This window comes from Hakea prostrata, chromosome 8, assembly GCF_041222555.1.
Source record: "Hakea prostrata isolate BN-2017 chromosome 8, UWA_Hpros_2, whole genome shotgun sequence".
Lineage (NCBI taxonomy): Eukaryota > Viridiplantae > Streptophyta > Magnoliopsida > Proteales > Proteaceae > Hakea > Hakea prostrata.
This window is the reverse complement of record NC_142607.1, coordinates 13,833,749-13,856,475: the sequence shown is the minus strand read 5'-3', so window position 1 is coordinate 13,856,475 and position 22,727 is coordinate 13,833,749. Positions and strand designations below refer to the sequence as shown.

General features: G+C 39.0%; 3 protein-coding genes across 4 annotated transcripts; 2 read left to right on the top strand and 1 right to left on the bottom strand.

Moving 5' to 3' along the window:
* The first annotated feature begins 1,536 nt into the window (after nucleotides 1-1,536).
* On the top strand, nucleotides 1,537-12,192 carry MOS1 (modifier of snc1). Of its 2 annotated transcripts, XM_089164919.1 has the most exons (10): nucleotides 1,537-1,648; nucleotides 1,744-1,788; nucleotides 4,010-4,086; nucleotides 4,507-4,587; nucleotides 4,679-4,723; nucleotides 4,936-5,275; nucleotides 5,554-5,647; nucleotides 7,576-7,653; nucleotides 7,755-9,415; nucleotides 9,574-12,192. In XM_089164919.1, the coding sequence occupies exons 3-10, from the start codon at nucleotides 4,055-4,057 to the stop codon at nucleotides 12,142-12,144; spliced, it is 4,902 nt and encodes a 1,633-aa protein (XP_089021045.1). In that variant the 5' UTR covers nucleotides 1,537-1,648; nucleotides 1,744-1,788; nucleotides 4,010-4,054; the 3' UTR covers nucleotides 12,145-12,192. The 2 variants fall into 2 exon arrangements, with proteins under 2 accessions (XP_089021045.1, XP_089021044.1); XM_089164918.1 differs by having other exon boundaries at nucleotides 1,744-4,086.
* A 1,679-nt stretch (nucleotides 12,193-13,871) lies between these two features.
* Nucleotides 13,872-14,496, bottom strand: LOC149007089 (transcription activator-like protein). The gene is made up of 2 exons (XM_089167015.1): nucleotides 14,422-14,496; nucleotides 13,872-14,216 (listed from the first exon to the last, which is right to left on the bottom strand). Exons 1-2 carry the CDS (start codon nucleotides 14,494-14,496, stop codon nucleotides 13,887-13,889), a joined length of 405 nt encoding a protein of 134 aa, XP_089023141.1. The 3' UTR covers nucleotides 13,872-13,886.
* Nucleotides 14,497-15,595: 1,099 nt separating this feature from the next.
* On the top strand, nucleotides 15,596-20,794 carry LOC149007088 (cysteine-rich receptor-like protein kinase 2). Its single transcript, XM_089167358.1, has 7 exons — nucleotides 15,596-16,778; nucleotides 17,799-17,921; nucleotides 18,011-18,147; nucleotides 18,246-18,456; nucleotides 18,714-18,948; nucleotides 19,157-19,307; nucleotides 20,258-20,794. Exons 1-7 carry the CDS (start codon nucleotides 16,031-16,033, stop codon nucleotides 20,582-20,584), a joined length of 1,932 nt encoding a protein of 643 aa, XP_089023484.1. The 5' UTR covers nucleotides 15,596-16,030; the 3' UTR covers nucleotides 20,585-20,794.
* The last annotated feature ends 1,933 nt before the right edge of the window (nucleotides 20,795-22,727 follow it).

Here is a 22,727-nt window from a genome sequence, read left to right as displayed (position 1 = left end):
AAATATCAATTAGCATTCAACGAAGCCATTCACACGTTCCTTCAGCTACAATATAAGAATAATGTATAGTTTCTCTTGAATAATTTTTATTTGGACCCTCAGAATTGGTTCAAGTTCATTTTAATAATAAAAAAATTGATATTTTGCGTTTAAACCCCCTAAGGATATATATATATATATATATATATATATATATATATATATATATATATATATATATTTTAATTGACTCATGTCAATAATTTCCTGTCAATCATTAACTAAAATTTGGTTAGCAAACATGTCAATACTTATTGACACGAAATGCTGCTCCAACCAACACTCAACAATCATGAGGGGAAATGTTTTGTAACCCAAATCTGACTATGCCGAACCACTAAACCAGACTGACAAATGAACTTTGATTCATTACATTTGGATGAGGTTGAGAAGGTTTTGTGGTTATGTAGAAGTTGTGATGGTTTTTATAACTCCCAAACAAGGTTAAAGTGTATTTTTTTTTCAAATTTAAAATTGGAGGGAAACCATAACATTAATTAATTACCAAGGAGTCTATTTAAGGAGAATTGAATAAGCAAATGTAGACATCACAAAATGCAACCACTTCATGTATAACTTCAATTGCTCAATTAGTTTGTCTTAGATTCCATTTGTTTCTTTTGTTAGTATGCATTTTAGTCCTCTTTCCAAAAGACTCATGGGTTTAATCTTTTCTTAAAATATATCTACAAGTTTTGCAAGTTTTATTCGAAAAAGTTTGAAAAATCTTGGATACATTAAGGCAATAGCTGAATATGACATTCACCTAAAAGTTAGGAGCATGATGTTTCCTTTGAGTTTTTTTGAACTTTGGCATGTTGTGTAATACAACACACACCAGTGGCAATGACGAAATATGGACTCGTTTTATAGGGAAACAAGAGAACAATGATTTGTTTCTTGCTACCCAAATATAATAACAAGAGATAATAATAATCAATCGAGAAGAACCTGTATTATCTTTTGAGCCCAAAGAAAATTAGAGACTTAATAATGTCTAAAATTTTCACTTAACAAAAGAGGAATTGAATTATCAGGTCTAGCAACCCAAGGATCTAATGTAAGGTTAGCATTACTCCCATTCCCCACCTGACAAAATACTTTCATGAACATTTTAGTCTTTGAAAAATTCTTGAACATTTTAGTATCTTCAATAGTTTTAAGATTTAAGATAAGGGTTGTTTTGATCTTTTGATCAATTTTACTTATGATGGTATTATAATAATTTAATAATGTTAGGGTTGGTTGAATGATAATATTAATACTTCTGGATTCGACCCTTGCGGATGGCATTTCCAGTATTAAAAAAATCACCATTTCCTAAAAAAGAAAAAAATAACAATGAAACGACATGTCTCTTTATCTGGTACCGCGTATCGGTTTTCATTTTTCTGGTAAATGGTAGCTGTAAGTTTCATATCGCGATACGAGAGGTCAAAACGTGCTTATAAATCGAGCGACTCGGACAAGGTTGAGCGTGAAAAACATTTTATATTGGGGATTTTTTTTTATCCTTCGCACCTCTGTGTAAATACGTTTTCTTCTATTGCTTCCATAGGAGGAGATCTCTTCTCTGAAATTCGCTTTGAGACTGTGAAACCCTGACAAGGTGGGGTTTCGACTTTCGATCGCTACTTGTTTCCTGTTGCTTGGGTACAATCGAATCAAATCAAATCAAATCGTTTCTTTTGGTTTCATCTCTAGGGTTTTGAAGATTGAAGTTTACAGATAAAAGCGTTTTGAGATCAGGCAAGTTGCTTTCGGGAACCTTTTAAGATTGCAGTTGGTTGTTTTTTCGCTTCATTTACTATTTATTTTCGTTCAACGACAGAGGTTAGGTGCCCTGGACTGTGTTGATCGGGGGAAGGGAATGGAAGGGCCTCTGTGATTTACTCTCTCTATTAAGTTCCTTTTCAATGTTCAGCAATTTTTTATTGGATGGGTTTATGATTTCCTTCTCAACTCAGATGTTAGGATTTATTCTTACGTTGTTTTCTGCTTTTTGGTTTTCCATTGGGGAGTTGAACACTGACCGTATATTGTTCCCCTGCTTCGGGAGTGGGGAACTACCATTTTGTTTCCTTTCAAATTTGTTATTTATACATTGCCGGCGTGTATTTTGGTGAACCATTGACACTTACACGGTCGATTAATCAAGACAGTGGTTGTCCAGGTGTCTGTCGATGATCTTCCTAGTTGGATACATTGCACAGCTTAAATATAAAAAATGAGTGTGTTGATTCGCTTAGTCCAATTAGTCTCACTTATTTCTGTTGGAAAGAATGGAATGAAATGTTAAATTTTGTTACCTTTTGACAACTAGTCTCCCTGGGAAAAACGCATGTTTTTCTTTTTAGTGTTTTGGGGGAAAAAAGGGTTTGCAGGAGACTGACTATTTATTCCGAGTGTAGAATGACATGTGATGGTCAATCATCAATGTATGCGGTTGCAAATGTTTCTTGCTCACCCAGTGTGCGTTTAAGCAAAGAGTGTAGGAAAAGTCATACTCGGTGCACAAGGCTCCCATTTTTAACGGGTCTGGGACGGTCAAATGCAAGCAATGGGACTTGATGGTTAATACAGTAGAAAACGTTCAGCATATGTCATCTGTCAAAAGGCGAAAAACAAATACAAAACAGATAAAAGAAGTATTTCAGTATTGTACCATACTTTTTTTTCCCTTCCTTGCATTACTGAGTGGTTAATTGGTACCTCCAGTGAGTTGGCTCAACAAGACATTTGATATCCTGTATAATACTACATTAACAGCAGGAATGGATGAGAGTGGATGTTCTTTCTTCCTCTTTAAGAATTATCCATGATGCCAAATTATATTTTGGTTTGATTGTTCTGTAGGAGGAAGAACAAATGCTATATAAATGTTCTTTTGACAGGTGAAGATAATATTCCTTATTGAACTGTTCTGAAAAGGTTCTCTCACAATACTATGTTCAATTTTCATTCTAAAAAATTGATTTCACCAATCACAAGATGATTGGGACCTGTCATGATTTGTGGGTGGAATTATTGTGCTGCGGCAATGACAGTTTAAATGGATAAATGGATAAATGGTATGGTTGATATGATAATCCTTAAAGAAGCAGAATTACTTCTTAGTCCAAATGGATAATCAAATTACTGAATCTTATGGGCAACTTGTGGAGTAATGGACTTCGCTATTGTCTTAAAAACACACCAAGAAATCCCTGTATTATCGAGCTTTTGACATAACATTAAACCTAAAATAAAGTCAAACAAAGTGACTTGTCTTTGGTCAATTTATCTTCTTGGGAGACTCTTAAAACCTTTATTAAGGCAAAAAAAAAGCCTTTTTTCAAATCTCATTTTTTCCATTTAGATCTTTCTTGGGTTTCACCATGATTGTTGTCAACATGGCAGTGGTCTTTGTGGATAGAATCGTGGTTGGAATCAAGTCGACTTTCTTTATTATCATTCAGTTAGCAAATAAAGTGAAACTTAATATTAGGGAAATGAATGACTTCTGGTTAACATGATGGATGGTGGCATTGCTGCGAATTGAGGAAAGAGAGGTACTGCAGAGTGACTATTTTAGACATATGGGGTCAATCTTAAATAGTGAAGGTGACTGGGTTTAAGTTTAGTTGTTTGATTTCAATCATCAGTTATGGTTTTGCTTTCAAGTCTTTTGTGCAATTTTTGTTAAATTTTTAATGGAGGTCATCTTAGGTTTATTTCCTTCACATGTTAAAGCTTTTACTTCAAAGCTTTAGCATGAGTTCTTGTCAGGTATACATGTACTCCTATAAAGCTAGGTATATACTTACATTCGCTTACATAGTAGGTATGAATTATGATGATGTCTTGGCTTCAGCTACTGTCCTGAAACAAGCGGGCTAGGTGGAACACAACTCAATGTGTCATATTTATTTGAATTTACTATCTCCAGCTTTGATTGTATTACAAAATTTCACTTTCATGTTTTTCTTAGGGCCCTGCCAATCTGGTTGGATGACTGTGGGACTACAGTTGCACTATGGCTTCGAATTTGTTGACTGGAGACCGAAGGTACATCTATTTTTCTATCCTGCTGGTTTTCTCAATTTTCTGTACGCAATCCACTTGTTTTTCTTCTTAATTATTGCCTCATTGAAAATTGATCTAAGTTTGTTGTAAGTTTGCATTTAGAGGTTAATGATATTTTTTCACTTCTGTGATACGATGCATTGACTTAACCTATTCCCCCCCCCCTTCCTAAGTTAGTGACCCCGAATGTATACTTTGAACACACTTAGCTCTTCCTTGGTTTTAAGATTCTTGAGAGGAAGTGTATCTACTGACCTATTCTTTCTTTCCATTTGTCTTGAGATCTATCTTTAGGTTTCTAAGTTATGATAGATTTTATTATCTTTTTTTTAGTTTTTTATTCGACCTATCATTTTGGAGACATTTTCATCCATGTATTATACTTTAATATTCATTTTGTAGGTGGGGTTCTACACGAAGAGGGGGCATGACAGTTTTGGGAAAAGTTGCTGTCCCAAAGCCTGTTAATCTACCCAGTCAAAGGTATTCACTTATGTTTAGACTAATGCGTTATCCTGCTGTTGATTGGCTCCAATTCTTGTTGTCCTGAATTTCCCTGTTATCTCATTGGTAGGTTGGAGAACCATGGTCTGGACCCAAATGTAGAAATAGTCCCAAAGTGAGTCCTTACTATCTTAATCTTGGCACTCTCTAAAATTATATTTTCTCTCCTATTCATTTTGCCCTGGGTCCATTTTGGGTTTATTAGAGTTGTTTCTTTTTTATGTAATTTTGCTTGAACATAGATTTGTCAGTTAAATGGTGGGAATAAGCCAACAACTCTTTATCTTTCTCATGAGGCCGTGTGACAGATTCTAATGCACTTTTTAGGGGCACACTTAGCTGGGGTTCTTCAGCACTGTCACCTCGTAGTTCTGATGGAGTTGCTGGTTCACCAAGTCATATTAATGGCCGCCCATCATCTAGTGGAAATGGCACTCGACCAACGACAGCTGGTAGTGATAGATCCTATGAACCACCTAATGCATGGGGTCCAAATTGTAGACCATCATCTTCATCTGGGGTTTTGGCATCAAATCAGACATCAATGGTTACCACACGTCCTCGTAGTGCTGAAACAAGACCTGCTAGCAGCCAGCTGTCTCGGTTTGCCGAGCCCAGTTCTGAAAATTCTGTTGCATGGGGTGCATCTGGGACTGCAGAAAAATTGGTACTCTATCTTGTAGTTAATCTGTTTTTGTTTTTTCATTTTGGGCATTGAATAATCTTGTGGTGAAAGTGATTCTTCAGTTGCTAAATTTAGCTGCAAACGCATCTGAAAAAGAAGTATGAACTGTGCACACATAAACTAATTCCTTCTCTATTAATTTAGGCATATGAACTTAGTAATCTTGTCTGGTTTTAGTTTGATTTTGCCCTGCTTGTATCATAGTTTATGTTGCATTCCTCCCTGGACTAATCTATTTTTCTCATTTAATTTTCATGCAGGGTTCTGCATCCTCCAAAGTTAACAGGTTCACCCTGAGCTCTGGTGATTTTCCAACACTTGGCTCTGAAAAGAACGAGTGCCCTGGACAAAAAGGTTTGTATGTCCTCTTTTTAGGAATATTTGTGAATTTTTTTGTTGACTATTAATTAAAACTATAAAAGAGATTGAAGTAACGTTGACAGAGCAGAAAGGCATTTTTGAATTACCTTGTTGTATCCCCTTCCTTTTTGTGAGGTTCTGTCTAGACATTTCCATTTAAATTCTACTTTATCAAACAGATTGTTGAATCAGTATTACCATTAGAAGTCAAACTGGTATGGAGATCAATTCATCATTTCGTCAGTATTGCCATTAGAAGTCAAACTGGTCTGGTGATCAATTCATTACTAGATAATGGTGTTGAAGGCAAGTCTAGAAAGTCTGGGATCTAAGAACCATGCCACATGGGGCAAGTAAACTATTTGTTTTGAAGTCTTCACATTGTGTATGGAACCGTTTAGTTTAAACTTTTTTTTTTTGATCTCCTTCCTTGTTGTTTCCATGCTGAAACCTGACCAATGAGATGGGTGGTGGGGTTTCCATTGCTTGCCAGCACCCTTCCTAGTCCACTGTTTGCTTATCCTTGTGATGCAGAGATAGTGTTCTCAAAGCTGTGAATAATTTTGTTTCCCTATTATTATTACTATCATTAATGTTTCCTAAATAGTGATACTATTTGATAGGACACCAATATTGAGGGGCACACACTATAGGGGTTGTAGGGGACTAATTCCAGTAATGGGAAGTAGTTCGTTAGGATTGTGTGGGGGCTATATAAAAAGGAAGAGTGTGATTGTCAGAGGGGACTGAATTAGTGTTTGAGTAGGCAAGCTTGCTGGCGGGGAGGGGAAGACCCTCGGTTGGGGCATTTGGAGTGGTGTTTCCAGAATGGGAGAGTTCTGTAATGGAATTCTTTGGTTGAGTTTATAGTATTGGCCATTTGAATTTACTTTTCAGATATTGTTTATACTATTTGAAGTTTTGTGTGTGTGTGTGTTTTAGTGTATCCATTTGTTAAGGACCTTGGAATTGAGCCCTTAAAAGATTCACTCAAATACACACAAACACAAATCTCAAATGGCATAAACGACTGAAAAGTAAATGTAGATGGCCAGTACTATAAACTTGACAATCGAGCTCCATTACAGAACTCTCCCAGATCTGAAAATACCACTTGACCCTCAACCGAGGGCCTTCCCCTCCCCACAAGCAGGCTTGCCCTACACAAACACTAATTCAACCCCCTGAAAGCCACACTCTTCCCCTTTATATAGCCCCCTTACAATCCTAACGAGCTACTTCCCATTACTGGACTTGATGCCCTAGAACCCCTCATGTTCTACCCCTGCAGTGTGCGCCCCTCATTATTGGCGTCCTATCACTATTACTTCTTTTTCCAAATAATATTTTGATTAATTTTTCAGTCCCAGGTGTTGGACTATTTATTTAGGTTGACATGTTTTAGTTTCCTTGAATATAATGAACTCTTAATGTTGGTTGCAAAGATGGTCTCAACTCTCAAGTACTTGTGTTATGCTTATATTTTTCCTCGGTACAATCAGACCTTTACATCTTCTAGTATATAGTGTTGGGCATCGAGAGAATTGAGTTTGCATGCGTATGCCTGAGTGGATTGGTGATGTCATTCTAAAAGAAAATAAATTCTTGGTGCTGTAAATGCAGTCAGTAGTCAGTTTGTAGTTCATTGATGGTTGGTCATGATCTGGCTTGTGCTATATATCACATTTATTTCTGCTATGGAGATTTTATTATTATATTGGCATAGTACATGCTGTCAATGTATGGACATCCCTCTCAGTCTCTCCCCTTTATCTACTGTTAAATATGTTTGCCCCTCTTCTCCCATACAATATGTACCATTCTGCTACCAGCTGTTGGCATGGCATGTGAGGTGCCAATGTAAGTGAGCAGTCATGATTTCTTTCACTTAAATATTTGATTGGTTGGTCAATGCTTGGCAGGTCATAGTTTGGAGGGGCGTCCTGTCTCAGCTTCTGGTAGAGTTTCGACCCCGAAAGAGGGTTTGGGACCTTCTCCTGGTAAGTATGCATATGCTCATGAAGATTTGCAGCCTCATTGCTGTCTTTAATCATGTTTTAGCATCTTATTAAGGGTTGTTTCTTGCTGTTTTATATTTCAGACCATGAGCCAATTAATGTCAATGCAGAGGGAGACACTGCAAATAATTGGACAGGTGATAAGTCTCCATTTGTTGGAGATGGGGCCCCACCTAGCACAGAGAAGTGGCAGAGGGAACCTCAACCATTTCCTAATATTACAATGCCACCTCAGCATCTTGACCATTGGCATGGTGCACCTGTGCGACACTCTTCTGAGGGAGTCTGGTATAGAGGGCCTCCAGGTGGTCCACCTTATGGAACTCCTGGCCCTCCTGGCCCTCCTGGCCCTCCTGGTGGCTATCCCATTGAACCAAATTATTATTATCATCCACAGGCTCCACCTAGACCTTTACCAAACGCACAGACAGTTCCACGACCTGGACCTGGCCCTGGCCCAAGCAATTATCACCCAAAAAATGCGGACTCTTACCGGCCCCAAATTCCTGAATCTTACATGCGTCCTATGATGCCCATGAGGCCTGGTGTTTACCCTGGTATGGTGCCTTATGAGGGCTATTATGGTCCCCCACTCATGGCAATGTGCAATTCTGGTGATCGAGATGCTCCTCCTGTTTTGGGAATGGCAGCTGGTCCTTGTGTTTACAACAGATTCCCAAGCCAGAACCTCCATCATGATTCTGGTAATTACCATGCCAGGCCTGGTGGATATGGTTCTTCAAGCAACAATATGATGAATGAACGGGTGGAACATTCTCATTCTCATGGTGCCCAACGGGGTCCATACAAGGTTCTTTTAAAGCAGCAGGATGCTAGGGAGGAAAAAGATAGAGAAGATAAAGGAAGGCATGCCATACCAACCAATGCACCACTTGAAGGAGTGCAGCCACAAAGAGCTTCTGTGGGGGATGATTGGGAAACTGATAACAGAAAGGATAAAACTGTGGACTTGCTGAAAACAGTTTCTGGTGAAGAAGCTTCTTCACAATCTAGAGATTATCTGGAAGTTTCTTCTGTTCCTGTTGGCAAGAAGGTTCCTGGAATTATGAGTGGTACTATGGCAATTAATGACAGTTCGGTAAAGAAAAAAGAAACTGCACCTATTCCCGGAAGTCCACAACAATTTCCTCCTACAAAAAGAAATCCCTCTCTGATGGACAAAATAGAGGGCTTAAATACTAAAGCTCGCATTTCTGAAGGCCGGTATGATGGTGGCTCTATTTCTAATAGAGACGAGAAAATGAAAAGGTCAAGAGTTGGGAGTGGCAATGTCAACCATTCCGTGAATGAAGCTGTTTCTGATTCTGGTTCTGCTGAAAAACCTAATATTATTGGAAAGCCTACTTTGTCACCTCAAGAATATGGTACTTCAGCTGTGGTCTTTGGAGTCAGTGAATCTCAAGCTTCTGTTAGCGATGTGTTGAATATTTCTGAAGTTGGAGAAGAGATTCATGGTCGGATTCACAAGGGGGTACATGTTCAAAACAGGGTGGACAGCCAAGGTAAAGGAAGGTTTACTAAGGGTGGCGAGGAATGGAGAAACAAAGCTGTTGCAAAATCTTCGAATGTTATCCCTGGCGCAAATACTGAGACTTCTGATGCTGATGTGCAAGGCTTCGGTGCTCATCAAAAAGCTCCTGAAAAGTCGAACTCAGACATCCATGGAAGGAGTGGAGCAGAATTTGAAACATCCTCATTTGATCCAAACGATTATAATGAACAGGTAGATTTGTATATGGTGAATGATTTTGATAGCCTAAGGGAATGTTGATCGGTATAAAGTTGCTTTAGATGTTTGTTATTATATCCATAGTTTTGTATGTGTTTTGGTAAATTTAATATTTTTACAGTTGCTTATAATTTTTGTCCATTCTCTTTCAGCGTGCTAAGATGAAAGAGATTGCAACCCAACGTGTAAAGCAGCTTCAGAAGGAAGAGGAAGAACGGACAAGAGAGCAAAAAGCCAAGGCACTTGCAAAACTGGAAGAGTTGAACAGGCGGACACAAGCAGAAAGTTCAACACAGAAGAAAGAGGAACAGACAAGAGAGCAGAAAGACAAACCCCTCACAAAATTGGAAGAGTTTAACAGAAGGACGCAAGCAGAGAGTTCAACACAGAAGTTAGATGACTCTCTGCCACTGAGTTGCTCTATTCCACAAAACCTTGAAGGATCCATGTCTCACGTAGAAGTGTGCAATTCCAGAGAAGCACCAGGATCCTCACTTGGTGGGAATGCCAGTGCTGTTTCTCAGGACAGTGATAGACTTGGGGGTTCAAACAAGTTCTTCAGGGATGTAATTTCAGAGGCCTCAAAATGTGCACCCCAGGGCTCTGTTGAGTTACGAAACTCATCTGTTCCATTACCACAAGATATTAACAGTTCGGATGCTGGTAACCCTAAACCTGCACAACCCTCACCAGTTCCCCAAATCATTTCTAGCAGGCAGAAACAAGTCGGCCATCGGAAAAGGCTTAACATTCCATCAGATAAAAATTTTAGCGAAAAGCCAACTCCCACAGGAAACAATGGGGCCTCAAGAAGTCCTGTTCATATGGTTCCAGATGTAGGTGCTTCAAAAGATGGATCTAGCCCACCTAACATTGAATCTGTTGATGATTGCTTGCCGTCACAGAAGAGAAAAGCACAAAGAAATGGGAAGAGCAAGCGCAAACTGGAGGAAGCTTCATCTGGTGCTCTAAACTTGTCAATTCCCACTGAAGAAAATCCTGGGAAGATTCATGTTGACATTGTTAATGCAAAGGCTTCTGAAGCCTCGTTAGGAGTATCCTCTGTTCATGTAGTGACTTCAAAGGACTCTGCAGAGGTTCAAGATTCTCAGTGTGTTCCATCTGAAGCCCAAGCTTGGTCTACTTCAACGGAAGAAGCCCATGGTAGAGCAAACAACCAATGGAGGCCTCAATCTCGCCGGATGCCAAGAAACCAACAAGCTATTAGGCCGGTAGATAAATATCATGGTGGTGAGGCTGTTGTCTGGGCTCCTGTCCGATCACAGAACAAGAATGAGGCACCTGAAGGAGCCAACCCTAGCAATACTTCTGAGGCTAATGCTTCCTCCACAAAGAATGGGCAGGGTATCCAGAGCAATATGATAAAAGGTAAGAGGGCTGAACTGGAGAGGTATGTCCCAAAGCCTGCAGCCAAAGAAATGTCGCAGCAGTGTAGTACTGAACGTCCATCGTCTCCCATAATTAGTCAATCCATACCTGATGAGGCACAACAGAGAATAGACTCTGGTTCTCAGGGTACCGAAGGTGGATATCCTGCTGGCTTGGCTATGAGGAATGAGCATAAGAATGGGGGGAGCAGGCATAAGCAGCATGGTAAAGCTCATGGATCATGGCGCCAACGTGGCTCTACTGAACCACCTCTACAAGGCTCTCAGGAAGAATCATTATTCTCTTCAGGCACTGGCAAAAATGGTTATAAGCCCATTGAGAAACACCAACTCCAGGAGTGGGAGGCATGCCCACCAAAAGAGCCAGAAAGATGTTCTGACCAATGGACTTCTAGTAATACTGTCTCAACTGATCAAGTTTTAACTGGGTTTAAAGATCACAATGTAATGGGGAAAGGGAAGCGACATCAACCCAAGGGGCAGAAAGGCACAGTGCACGATCGCAATGTTGTTGATCAGAAAGGTTTAAATGGTGGTGGTGCTGATAAGATTGATATTCAAACTTCAGCCCTTGAGGCTAGCCAGGCAGAGGGAAGAGTTGTCCGAGAAAACCCTGCTGGAGAACATTCAACATCCCAGTGGCAACCAAAATCCCAGCCGCATGTTTCTCATAACAGGCAAAACAACAGGGTTGATGGCAGCCAAAAGGACACAGTTAGTAAGACTTCTGGAAAAGAATTTACTCATCATGATGATGGCTATGCATCCCAAAGTGTCAAGGATCAGGTTGCTTTCCTAGACCAGCCTCAGCCTCATCAGTCAGAGACTTTGAAAGCCGTTGCTGAAGGATCTACCGTACGCAGAGAGGTTAAGAAAGAAAGGAAGGGTGCAGGTTCATTCAAACGTGCGCCAAACCAAGATCTTGTTAATCAGAGTGAAGTTAGACCTGCAAATGTGGATACCCAACTTGAGCAACAGTCCTCTTCAGGATTCCGGAGGCATGGGCACCCCAATGATCGTTTCAGCAGGATGCAGGAATCTACTCATGCAGTTCGCAACTCAGTAGGGCAAGAAAGCAGTAAGCAACATCATACCATGAACAGTGAGAAGAGGCAAAACTTGCATTATGAGTACCAACCAGTTGGATCACACAATAACAAACAAGACTCATCTGAAAGGGCAACTGATGGCTCACGTGCCACGAGTTCGAGATATCGTGAGAGAGGTCCAAATCATCCTAGACGTGCAGGTAACTTTTCTGCCCGGAGCAGTGGGACAGTTGGAGCTGCTGATGGTTATGGTAATGAAAGGTGAAAAACTTCCAACCTTGTGTTCTTGCTCAAAGCCATTTTCTTCATACACGTAGGTAGACCAGTTGCTTGATCGAAGAGTTACTCAAGTATAACCGGCGCTCCTCCATCTGTTTATATGAATTGTAAGTGTCTTTATTTTGTTCATCCCAGTGTACCTGTTTGTTGAGCATGATTCAGGGTCAGGACTCAGGAGTACATTGGTGAGGCATAGTTGAAAGCTGGTGAGGGAGGGTAGCGAGTGTGGTTGGAATTTTCATTTTGAAAAACTAGTCTAATCATCATGTTCAGTTTACTGGGGAGATCACAAGCCATCTTTTTTATTTTATTTTTTTCCGCTTGGGTGGCTGGTTTGGATGCTACAGTGACTGGTCGCTGATTTTCCGTTCAAGAAGTTAGTTTGTTAGAAATGATAAAACAATGCTACGGTTCCACTACAGATGACTTCATCAGAGTGCAACTTCTTACAGGCGATTGTGTAGGATGTGCTTCAACAGTTGGGTGGAATTTTTTGTTTTTTTTTGGGTGCTTTGGACCATACACCGAGTTGTATGTAACTCGTCTTATATGGAATGGCCCAATTCCACTCTGTCGCTGGTGGAGCTTTGTAATCTTTTATTGGCACAATGCCTTTTGCCTCTGAATAGATTGGTTTTTAACCCCCCGAAAAAAAGAGAAAAAAATAGAAAAAAAATAAAAAACTCTTATAATAAGGAAGAGCCCGACGTTAACAATTAGGGATGTTATCGGCGTTTTTCTCACGTTCTGTGTTCATGGGATCTTTGAGCGGAACTCATTCTTCTCCTACAAGAGAAGAAAAGAGTTCATTCTTATCTATAAATGGAATTCTATATGTAAATTTACAAGGAATAATAAAGAAAAGAAAGACTTATATTGAACATGAGAAAGAGAAAGTGTTACATTCTGTAGAAATGGACATTCTGTAGAAATGGCAAAGAAAGAAAGAAGAGAGCAAGGCGGTTAAAAAGTATATAGAGTCAAAAATAATTAGTTGTTCACAGAGTAAAAAATATAATTAGTTGTTCAACGTTAAGAAGCCATTTTTAGTCTGAAAGCATTGCACAGAGAAAATCAGAAAAATATGAGAACCGGGGATCGGGAAGAAGAAGAAAAAAAACTCAAAAAGTCGATATTATGAGTCAAATTTTGCATCTGCACTCAAATAACCAAGAAATTGACCTACTTTTTTTCGGTTTTAACAAAATGATAATTCTGATGATGACGACATTGACACGTTGACAACCGACAAGTAAGTCCAAATTATGTTATAAATTCTTCGTCTGAAAACTTTTGAAAATAAGACTATCATATCATCATATAATTACCGTGGTATATGTTAATGCGTGATGCTACCATTGTTGACGACAAACACGTAATCTGCGTAAGTAGCAGGTGAGGGGGGCGTTCGTAGTTTAAACTCATGAGGCTAAGACTGGCTGACTGCGTCTCGATGAGCCGAATCTATATTAATGATTCTGAAAAAACGCTCATTTCTTTAAGAAAAGAAGGGAAAAAAGCCCGAATGGAACAGAGAAAATACAGAAACATCGAATTTCATTCTTGCTTGAACCAAATCTACATGGAGAATAGATACCAAACACAATCTCAAAAAAAGATAAATCAGGTGTTCATTAAAAAACGTTCTAGATCACATGATCTATCTCGAGAAACCTACATACACATGTAACCTTATAAAGAGGAGAGCTGTTTTTCATTCTAACACTATTACTGAATGTAAGATTGGCCAGTGATGTCGATGTCTCGGTCGCCAGACGAAGGAGGAGGCTTGTGTTTGGGTTCGATGTTAGGCCCAACAGGCCCATCCGCGCTCTGGGTGTCGCTGGCCGGCGGTTTCACTGGTTGCTTCGGTTGTCCAACTTCTGTTCCGTACATTCCACCACCGTAGGCACCTTCTGTCACCGGTTTCATTGGGGAAATATTAGGCGCCTGCGGCTGCTGCTGCTGGTGTTGCTCTTGCTCTTGCTCTTGCTCTTGCCGGTGGTGATCGCTATCTTCTCGGCTCCTCCGGTTGCTTTTCCATCTCTCTTTCCTTTTCTGTTAGCTCCTCAGCTTGTCTCACCCTAACTGCCTGCCTGCTCATTTTTGTACTGAAATTCCCTCTGTTGAAATCCATGGATAAGCCTAATTATACACGTTTTTATTTGCCACGTGTCCTGCATGCTACATAACACGTCGTTCTTTGTATTTTCACCAGATCAACACGTGGCTTTGCAATAGATATATCTAATATTATACATACAGTTACAATAATGTACGATAGAAGCGGTCTTTCATTTTTGTCTATCCGTTCATAGCTTTCTTTATAATTGTCCATACTTAGTAGGGTTGGGGCCACTTGAAGGGCTATTCAACGAGAATCACCAACACTTTTTAGTGAAAAGATATTGATTGATACTCTTTTGTGAATCAAATGTGAGACATCCGATTGATTTTACGTGGGCCTGCCTAATACGTAGTGAAGAGGTGAGAAAAGGAATTTAAATCACCTTCCTAACAGGGAGATGTATATGCTCTTTTGATATTTACATACAACACAATAGAGGTGAGACCCACTGATAAATCACGTCTGTTTCTTGTTGTCAAGAGTCAGAATTGGCTTCACCCATATTATGTAATGAAAAAGTGTCAAGAGAGCACATAGTTTTCCTAATAAGAAGATGATTCAAACTTTGAGAGAAGCACGAATTTTGCTTCCAACCAGAGGGCTGCGCGGAGCAATCCACGGTGCTGATTTCAAGTTTGGTTTTCGTTAATTTGAACCATTAATGTAAACCATCTAGATTAGTAAATAAATTTTAAACAACCGAGATGTGGATTACTCCGAGCAGAACTGCTCAGAAGCAAAATCTGAGAAGCACTAACCTCTACTTCACAAGTAGAAGATCTAGACTATTTCGTAATAACAAGCTTTATAAATATATTTTTAGGGCCACACTTGGGTAGCAAAGCTACTGATCCCCCCTCGGGTAGCAAAGCTACTGATCCCCCCTCGGGTCCAAGGGCAAACGGCTTTATGTTATGCAAATAGCATCGTGTTTATGCATAAAATCGCCGGTTCTGAGGATGTAAAAATGTGCGCTACTAAGACCCCTCCGACATTGGCAGAGTGCTAACTTATTCTCGGGACCAATGGAGGATTAGTAGAATGATTGAAAACCTCACTTCTCAGTGGAGAAATCATAAGTTCAACCATTTAAGGCGGCATATGTAATGTCCCATCCCCAATTTTCCTATATACAAAAAGTACTTTTGAAAAGAAAAGAAAAAAATAAAAAAGAAAAAAATTCCCGGGTCTTTGAAAAGTCGGTAGTCATGGACCCCACAGTAGAGGTCTTCAGCGGTTGCTGAATGCTGATGACGTTTTTTCCCAAATTTTCAAAAGCCCCTCTCCAAATTTCAAAGATGGGGCAGTATTAGTCAGTGATCCATCTTTGGAAACACAGACGAGGCAATTTTTTCCTCGGTGATGAAATGATGTAGATTAAAATATTGCAAGGTCAAGCTGGATTATTTTAACAAATTCTAGACGATTTTTTTCATTCTAGAAAGCTAGTTCTCCATTGCAAATGAACTAGTCTTGTTCACACTGGATGATCAGATCGAACCCTCTTTTCTTCTGGGCTTCTTCGGGTTCATGATGAACTCCAGAGAAAATATTGATTCTGAAAAACCCATCTCTGTTCTTCTGCTGGATGGAAAGGGAATTCTTGTTGTTCACCTCTTGGTATCTAGATGAGGAGAAATGATTCATTTCTTACTTGCTTCGAGTTGCAAAATCTATAGAGAAGAGCTCTGAAATTCAGGTTTCTTGGGTAGTTTTTTAGAACAGATTTTCTGTATTTCAAACTATGGGCGTTTCAGAAAAAAGCCAGTTTGCTTTTGTTGTCTTCCTTGTAAGCTTTCTGGGGATCTCTTTCGCGGACCCTAGGACAAGTATTGCGAGCTACCACTGCAACACAAGTTATGCCGCTTCAGGTTCTGTTCTTGCCGATTACTTTGTTCCTGCAATGGATAATCTAAGCTCTCTTGTTGATAAAAATGGGTTTGGGACTACCGTCCACGGAGAAGGCCCAAATGCTGTTTTTGCGCTTGCCCAATGTTATGAAGACCTAGGTTCAACTGATTGCAAACTATGCTTCTCAGAAATTCGATCCATTCTCCCCAAGTGTTATCCTAAGACGGGAGGAAGAATTTTTCTGGACGGATGTTTTGGTCGTTATGAGAATTTTTCGTTCTTCAATGATGCCATAGATTCAGAGGACTCACAAGTATGCTCTTACAGTAAGAACAGTTCCCTTCCGGATAAGTTTAGACAAATTGTCATAGATGTAGTTGGAAATGTGAGTACAAAAGCTATTAAGAGCAAGGGCTTTGCAGTTGGGTCAATTTCAAGCTCTAATTTGTCTGTCTTTGCTCTTGCACAATGCTGGGAGAATTTGGAAAACGATAAATGCAATACTTGCCTTAAAGCTGCTGCATCTTCGGTCATTTCATGTTCTCCAGGTGCTGAAGGCCGGTCACTTAATGCTGGCTGTTATCTGAGGTATTCAACTAGCATGTTTTGGAACTCAAATTCAAGCACCTCAGGTTCATCAGGTATACTTGGATCTTTGTTTGTTGTGACAGCTTTTGTTTATCGTTTAATATGACCAATAGGATATTAACATTAAAAGGAAAGAGAATCATGCAGTAACAAAGTGCTACTCAAACACCAAGAATTTCCTAGAAAACCGAAAGTAGAGCAAGTATAATGCAGAGATTTGCATGGTTCATGCACCAATATGATGTGCTAAATCCAAGGGTGAAGATGAAAATGAAGATGAAAATGATTAAATAAATGAATGAAGAAAATAAGATGGAGATCTCTCAACAACACCCAAAAGATGCCACAAGAACTCTCTTTAGAAAGCCCTTACTTGAAATCCCCAAATCTCACTTTTCACTTGGCTACCCTGCTAGTCAAGTTGATTCAAGCTCTCTGCTACTATCACTGACCTCACAAAATTTCTCGTTTAGGACACCACCAAAAATCTGAGAGTAAGACAAACATCGAAACTATTGCAAGAATTTGAGAGACTCATAAAACCCGTGCTTGAGCACATGCACATAAAAGAAGTGGCGAGGAGAAAAATGGGATCATTATCCTGTAGTCTTGATTTATCAACTCTGTTATTTAAAATCTAGGTTTTCTTGGTGTAATTGGTTTGGGTTGTTTCTGTCAGTTTCATATTCCAATTGAAGAATAAAAATAAGGCATTGCTGTTGGAGGAAAGAACAGCCTACAGTGATCTATCTGCATCCCTTATATTCACTGAATTTAGATTATGATGATAAAAGGTGTTATTTCCGTCAGAACTCATAAAATTAATCCGAGGATTTCATCAAAATTAGTTGCATAATTTATTAATGGTAGAATCACAATCTATATTTCTCCCAAAAGAAAAAAAGAGAAAAAAAGAAAAAGAAAAGAAAAGAATCACAATCAATAAATGAGTTATGTCTTACTTATCTTTATCTGTTTATATATGCATTTAGCTCTTCTACAGAAAAGAAAATTCTATGCTTTGCTAAATTTGTAGTTTTGTTTGTTTAAGTTTAAATAAAGTTTGTTTCCAGGGAACCATATGACCTTATGGATTATCATTGGTCCTACTATTGGAGTTTTTCTACTCTTAAGTGGGATTGGGATTTGGAAAGCCAAGGCATATTTGCGCAATTCAGGTTCCAACACTCTTAACGGTAAGTGGCAGAGGAGAAAAGATTTGATCTGAACTAAGGAGCCAATATTTTCACATGGAAGGGATTCTTATGTGTTGTATTATTTGTAGATGTTTATGGATCAGGAGTCTCCACTGCCATTGCTCAGTCCAAGCTGAATTTCAGATACCAGGAATTGAGAAAGGCTACAAGGAATTTTGACCCATTCAACAAGCTTGGCCAGGGTAGCTATGGAACAGTTTACAAGGTCGAACAAATCTATGAAGAAATCTTAATCTGCCAGGTCTGACACTTTGACCACATTTATAATTGCTCTTTCTTTTCATGCTTTTTAATATGATGCAGGGGGTTCTTCCTGATGGAAGAGAAGTCGCTGTAAAAAGGTTGTTTCTGAATACAAGACAATGGATTAGTCAGTTTTTAAATGAAGTGGATCTGGTCAACCGCCTCCGCCACAAAAATCTAGTGAAATTGCTCGGTTGCAGCGCTGATGGCCCTGAAAGCCTGCTTGTTTACGAGTATTACTTCAACAAGAGCCTGGATGAGTTTATATTTGGTATGTTTTGCCAATCAAACTTTGCTTGTACTTCGGATTCATTTTCTAGAACTGCTAGCATGTATAGAGGTATTTCATCCACAAAGTCAATGAAGAAAGTTCTCACAAGGAATTAAAGGATCACTAGCAGGTAGAAAGGTGGTACTAGTGGAACATAAGCATGGATATGTAGATCTAAGAGATTAGTTGCTGTTGATTTTTAGTGGTTTAGATTTTATCTACATTGTTTGATTCTTAATCTGATTTCAATGACACAGACACAAATCGAGCAAAAGTTCTGGACTGGGAAAAGAGATTAGATATTATTCAAGGAGTGGCAGAGGGCCTCTCTTATCTCCATGAGGAGTCTGAAATCCGAATCATCCATAGGGATATCAAAGCAAGTAATATTCTTCTAGATGATAAATTCAAGCCCAAGATAACAGATTTTGGCCTTGCAAGATTGTTTGGAGAGGATCTAACCCATCTTAGCACTGGAGTAGCAGGAACTCTGTAAGATATCAATGTATTGGTCAATTAGTCTTTGTTACCTGAGATTGAATGCATTTTTTTTGAGAACATATAATTGTGCTTCTTAACCTGCATCAAAACAGTCCTTAGATTTCAAATTTTAAAGTAACAATCCTAATCTAATTTGGTATATTTTCAATTCTTCATTTACTTATGTGATCTTTGTATTGAGAGTAGAAAGTGATTGCAGGGGATATATGGCTCCTGAGTACGTTGTGCATGGCCACCTGACCGAGAAGGCCGACATTTACAGCTTTGGAGTTTTGATTCTTGAAATAGTGACTGGAAGAAGGTGCAGCAGTTGCGTGGGATCCCAGGCGGGGAATTCATTTTTAGCAAGGGTATGGAATTGTTTCATAATCACATTATCTAACTCCATTATGGACTTTTTCTTATTGTGAGTCATTTGGAAGTTTACACAAATTAAGATCTCTTTAGTTTGCAGTTTCTTATGGGGTTCTTGTTGGGTGGCTTTTTTTTTTGGGGGGGGGGGGGGGGGGGGAGCACTTATGATTGATGCAAGACATATTAGATGGTTCTATGCCAGTTGGATTTTGGACATGGATAGTAAGCATATATTTGGTAGCCAAGAAAAGAACAAATGAGACAGCTTTTATGACAAAATCAGTTAATTTATGTGTCTTTCTTCTATTTCTGTCTCTCCTGTCAAATTCAAACTTTTGTAATTTCCCCCCCTTTTCTTGGCTTGCCAACATTGCCATTTGAGAAGAAGTGTAAGAGGCCTTCTCCTTGGTATAACCCCCAATTAGAGTTGACTGGAGAGCAAAGACCCATGTGGTCAACTCCATTTAATTGGACTACGATGTCATTGATGTTGAAGCAGTGTGTTGGGCAGTTAAGAAGCAGAATGTGGCTTGGCAGGGTTGATGTTGTATGCTCCTGCATCTTTACTTTCTATGTAATATGATTTCTCTTCTAGGATCCATGCATCCGAACCATTAAGTTGGGATAAGGCTACGTCGTTATTGATACTAAATGAAAATTGTTTCACTTGTCTCGTATTCTATTTAGAACGATGCCTGTATATGTCATACCAGAGTTGTGTACCTACAAATTTAACAGGTTACTCATATGAAGCTTTTCTCATTTCTAATTTTTCTCGCATTAAGTATGGTGAACTCAATGTGCATTCTAGGAAAATTCAAATTGGGTACTATAGAAGATCTGGTTCATATTAACTATTTACTCCCAAGAAAACCTTGACTGTTACTGCTCCCTAGCTTACAGGTGTTATGGTGCTTAAATTCTTTCTTATGTACTTCATTTTCAGATATGGACCAATTACAAGGACAACACACTTCTCAAAATTATAGACAGATGTTTCTATGAGGACAGAGTAAAAGATGAGATCCTTCATGTGGTGCTTGTGGGACTATTGTGTACACAAGCCACACCAGGTTATCGTCCGACGATGGTGAAGGTTGTGGAATTGCTGAGAAGCAGTAGGGATCAATTGGAGCTTTACCCAACCAGCCCACCATTTTTGGATGTTTCAGCAATGGAAACAAATGAAGAAGGTGAAGGCTCCCATTTGCTATCCACACTATCTACTTCAAGCCTTTCTGGATCATCAGATTCTCAGATAGAAGGAAGATGAGTTACATTGCAAATAATAGTTTAACAAAAACTGAAATATCAGGCTCTTGCCCCCTAGATTTCTGCATTGATTTTGTGAGGTTGTATTTGAGACTTGATACACTGGAATCTGTTTCAATATAATATTTCGAGGAGCTTTAACTTGTGGGTGTGCAGCACCCATTTAGGGGCTTCAATGCAGAAACTTTAAGGTTGGCAGAGAGATTGTTCTCCTGAGTGTTTTTTTTTTTTGTGGGGGGGGGGGGGGGGGGGGGGCGTGTGTGGATAGTTAAGAGCTAAACTAACACTATAAATATGAGGCCAACTAGAGAGGTGTTACCAGAGTTCCCAGTGTCTTTAGACGTGATGTAAGAAACAATTTGCGTTACCCAGTTATTACTTTCTTGTTACTCTAGTGGTGAGTGATTTTCTTATAAATTTGTCAAACCATACTCTGCCTTATTTCACTGAAGTAGCTTTTCCTCCTACTCAATCTGGAATACCATTAATTCTACCAAAAAGGAAAATCTGGAATACCATTAATTTGAATGTGCTTGTTTGGGGGTGGATTTTGCTGCACTCAAGGCCATCATGGGCTGTTGCTTCTGAGCAGGGGTAACATGGTTTAACCATCTAATTTACTAGTCAATGAACTGGTTATCTCTGCTCCAATGCTTCAGACCAGCAGTATGGTTGCACTTCTGAAGTGGGTTTCTATTTCAGTTCTAGTTTAGTTTGTGACTTATATGGTTAGACTAGATTTCATTATGTAAACTCAGCATCTGCAGTGAAGCAATTGAGGGTACAAGCAGAGTATGACTTCAGAGGTTGTGGGTCTGTTTCAGTTACAGAATCTCTCTTAAGATGGCCATTGACTATGTTAACTCTTTAACGAGCCAAATGATTAAATGAGCCAATGCTGTGTCAGTACTGAAAGTTGCCTAATTCTGAACTTCATAAGCGTCTCTCTCATGATAAACTTGAATCAGGTGTAATTTTACTTTCACCTATCAACTTTCATTATTAAAATATACCTTCCCTGCTTTCCAAACTATTTGTTTTCTATCCACAGTTAATTGGAAAAGACATTATTTCAAAGAGGGAAGAGAGGGAGTTGCTAGCATCTCCAGCACCTTTTCCTTTTCCATATTAACCACCATTATTCCCTCTGTGGTCATGTGGCCAATGCCATACAGAACAGTACAGAAAGAGTTGGTTACCAAAAGCTAAATTGTATGAACATGGAAGGTATCCAACTAAAGTCAACTACTATCTCCTTAATCAATAAATGATAAGGCCCCATTATTTTTTTATAACAGATTGAGATAATTAAGTCAACATTATCTTATTAAGTCATCGATGATTAGTAGGGACAAGAAATTCATAACCTGTAACCAACTACCGGTTTGATAGACCAATCAGTATCAGACCAGGTTCGGTCGATAGACAACCGGGTCTACGCATGATTTCAGCTAAACCCAGCAAGATTTTATCACAACCGGCTGAACTGCCTAAATTACTCTTAAAGATTATATTCTATGATCACATTAGCTACACTCTGTTAACCAACCAGGAGGTTGAACCATAGATTCAAGAACTGGAACAGATCGGATGGGTCGTTCAACTGGGGCTTCGAATCAACCAAGGTTAATTCCGGTTCACTATGGCTCATCTCTGTTGTATAATATTTTCTATCTCAACTTGTAGGTAAACACTTACACTTGCATAGAATGTCAACTTAGATCTTAAAAAAAAAACTACAACAATGAAGAAGAATAGAAGAAGACAATAGTTGTTCAGAAAACTAATTTTATTTTTCTCTTTACAGATACGCTATACTATTTAACAATATGTATTACATTTATACGAAATTCCCCAATTATGAACCTTCTCCTTTGGCATTTTGCTTCTCTTTCTTACCATTTCTCTCTTGTGATGTTATATTACAAATTAAAGAAACATTCAATACTCTTACAAAATTTTGGAGCAGGTGGCATTTTGTCCATGCCTATAGCGTTGGTACTTGGTAATCTCATCTTATGATAGCACAAGATACACATATCTTAGGAAAAAAATCATCTGTTGTGCACAGCAATGTACTTATATACTAAATAGAAGGCTGTGATTAAATATTTAATTTTGAATTCAAAAAAATCCTCAAGTTT

What these genes read in the sequence shown, in the direction of transcription:
- LOC149007089 (XM_089167015.1), bottom strand. Translation starts at nt 14,496, where the DNA reads ATGGACAATTATAAAGAAAGCTATGAACGGATAGACAAAAATGAAAGA. An exon ending in TATCGTACATTATTGTAACT is followed by an intron (nt 14,217 to 14,421) that starts GTATGTATAATA and finishes AGGAGCTAACAG; the next exon opens with AAAAGGAAAGAGAGATGGAA.
- LOC149007088 (XM_089167358.1), top strand. Translation starts at nt 16,031, where the DNA reads ATGGGCGTTTCAGAAAAAAGCCAGTTTGCTTTTGTTGTCTTCCTTGTA. An exon ending in AAGCACCTCAGGTTCATCAG is followed by an intron (nt 16,779 to 17,798) that starts GTATACTTGGAT and finishes GTTTGTTTCCAG; the next exon opens with GGAACCATATGACCTTATGG. An exon ending in CCTGGATGAGTTTATATTTG is followed by an intron (nt 18,457 to 18,713) that starts GTATGTTTTGCC and finishes TCAATGACACAG; the next exon opens with ACACAAATCGAGCAAAAGTT.
- MOS1 (XM_089164919.1), top strand. Translation starts at nt 4,055, where the DNA reads ATGGCTTCGAATTTGTTGACTGGAGACCGAAG. An exon ending in TTGTTGACTGGAGACCGAAG is followed by an intron (nt 4,087 to 4,506) that starts GTACATCTATTT and finishes TTCATTTTGTAG; the next exon opens with GTGGGGTTCTACACGAAGAG. An exon ending in AATGTAGAAATAGTCCCAAA is followed by an intron (nt 4,724 to 4,935) that starts GTGAGTCCTTAC and finishes TGCACTTTTTAG; the next exon opens with GGGCACACTTAGCTGGGGTT.